Source organism: Apteryx rowi, unplaced genomic scaffold (genome assembly GCF_003343035.1).
Source record: "Apteryx rowi isolate R43461 unplaced genomic scaffold, aptRow1 scaffold_28, whole genome shotgun sequence".
Taxonomy (NCBI): Eukaryota; Metazoa; Chordata; class Aves; order Apterygiformes; family Apterygidae; genus Apteryx; species Apteryx rowi.
Window position 1 is genome coordinate 4218346 of NW_020449196.1, and position 1621 is coordinate 4219966.

A 1621-nucleotide genomic window follows, 5' to 3' on the forward strand; every position below is an offset into this window, starting at 1 on the left:
AAGAGACAATACGTTGCAAGAGGAGGCASGAATAAGCCTACTTTAGCTTTCCCCCGGTGCTACGCATAACAGCAGAGCTAGCTGAGCATGAAGGAATGTTCAGTTCTCAAGGAAGTGACAAGGCACAACAACAATATTCTTGAACATTACYGAGAAACGCAGCATCTTCTCTTTCCAAACTTTCCCAAGCTGAACTGTGCTTTGAAAGGCTGTATCAGTATTCTTGGCGTGCGTGGCGAGAAGAAATACTGATCTTTTAACTGGAAAGAAGGAGAGCTGGAGGAAGATGAGGGTGGCAAAACTGTGTATATTCTGGTTATGAGTGCCTGTGCTAACAGGTAAAAAAGTATCTTTGATCCAGTGGATGTTATTGAACCGGGGCAGCTCTCAGTGTTGGCAGTATATCATACTTACTTGGTTGTAATACAGTTCTCTCAAATTTCATTAGATTCAGGACAAGATTAGTCAGTAAATTTAAGAATAAGAATTAAACAAATGTTCTTGCCATATAACATTAAAAAAAAAAAAAACTTATAAAGTCTGCCAGTCCTCTTGTGGGAATGGAGGATATAGCAACATTTTTTCATTCTATAAAACATCCTCTAAATATTTACTAGTCTTGTATTTTCTACATGTGACAAGATCCCAAGCAAAAGCACTCTACATCTCACTAAAGTATGCTTAAGAACATTCACTGCATATGTAATAAGAGTATTAAAGGATCCAGATGTGAATTAGAAAAACAACTGTGTCTATTACAGCTAAATTTCAAACTACTGGAGTAAGATCAAGCAGGGAAGTTGTGGCTTATTCCAGAGCACCACCCACACAATTCTCTGAGTAGGTTACCAAATGACAGTAAATCTAACCAGTGAAATGCAAAACAAAAATGTCACATCTGATTAAATTCCCAGCGACTGAATGGACAATGGACAAGAGATTCTCTGTAACTTCTCAAGCTTTAAAAATTAACTTTGTGCAGATGTACAGCCACACATACCACAAATTTCTAATTAACAACTAATCATTATTTTCTTTGGCTATAAAATAGCACAAATGATTCAACAAACTTGAGGAATACTTACTTATTGCACAAGATTAAAATCAAAGTTTCTCTTTTGAAATAATTTGTTCTTGCACTCCAAATTTCCCATAAGTGAAATTTCAAGCAGCATTACAGAATAGGTGTTAGCAGAAAACAATATAGAATATTGTTGAAGCAGCACTGATTTCAGCAAATACGCTATTAACTTTGAAAGACTGTATAATCAGTGTTGCATTTAATTTTGAAAACCATTTACCTGGTTGGTGAAGCACTACCAGACAAGGCAAATGTGCTAATTTCTATCATTTYTGGGAGGCCCTATTTTCTATTTAAAAGGCAGCATCACCGAAGACAAATCCGAGTTGTTACTTTTAACCTGTACACGTGTATTTCCCTTAAATTTACGACCAGGTCACAAAGAACTCGTTTCAAGGACGCTGCCAACCGCGGGCGCCGGACGCTCCCCGCGCGGGAAGGCGGAAGCCTCGCGGCTCTTTGCGGGCACACGGGCAGACCGTCCCCCCGGGCGCGCACCCCGCCCGCCTTCCCTCGCAGCCGCCCCCGCCTGGGGACGGG

At 40.2% G+C, this 1621-nt stretch overlaps 1 protein-coding gene across 1 annotated transcript in view; it reads left to right on the plus strand.

Moving 5' to 3' along the window:
• Positions 1 to 318: 318 nt before the first annotated feature.
• Positions 319 to 1621, plus strand: part of BRD7 (bromodomain containing 7) — an 18427-nt gene continuing 17124 nt past the window's right edge. The window contains exon 1 of the mRNA XM_026068808.1: positions 319 to 338. Within this exon, the coding sequence (XP_025924593.1) occupies positions 319 to 338 (20 nt within the window). The remainder of the gene's footprint in view (positions 339 to 1621) is intronic.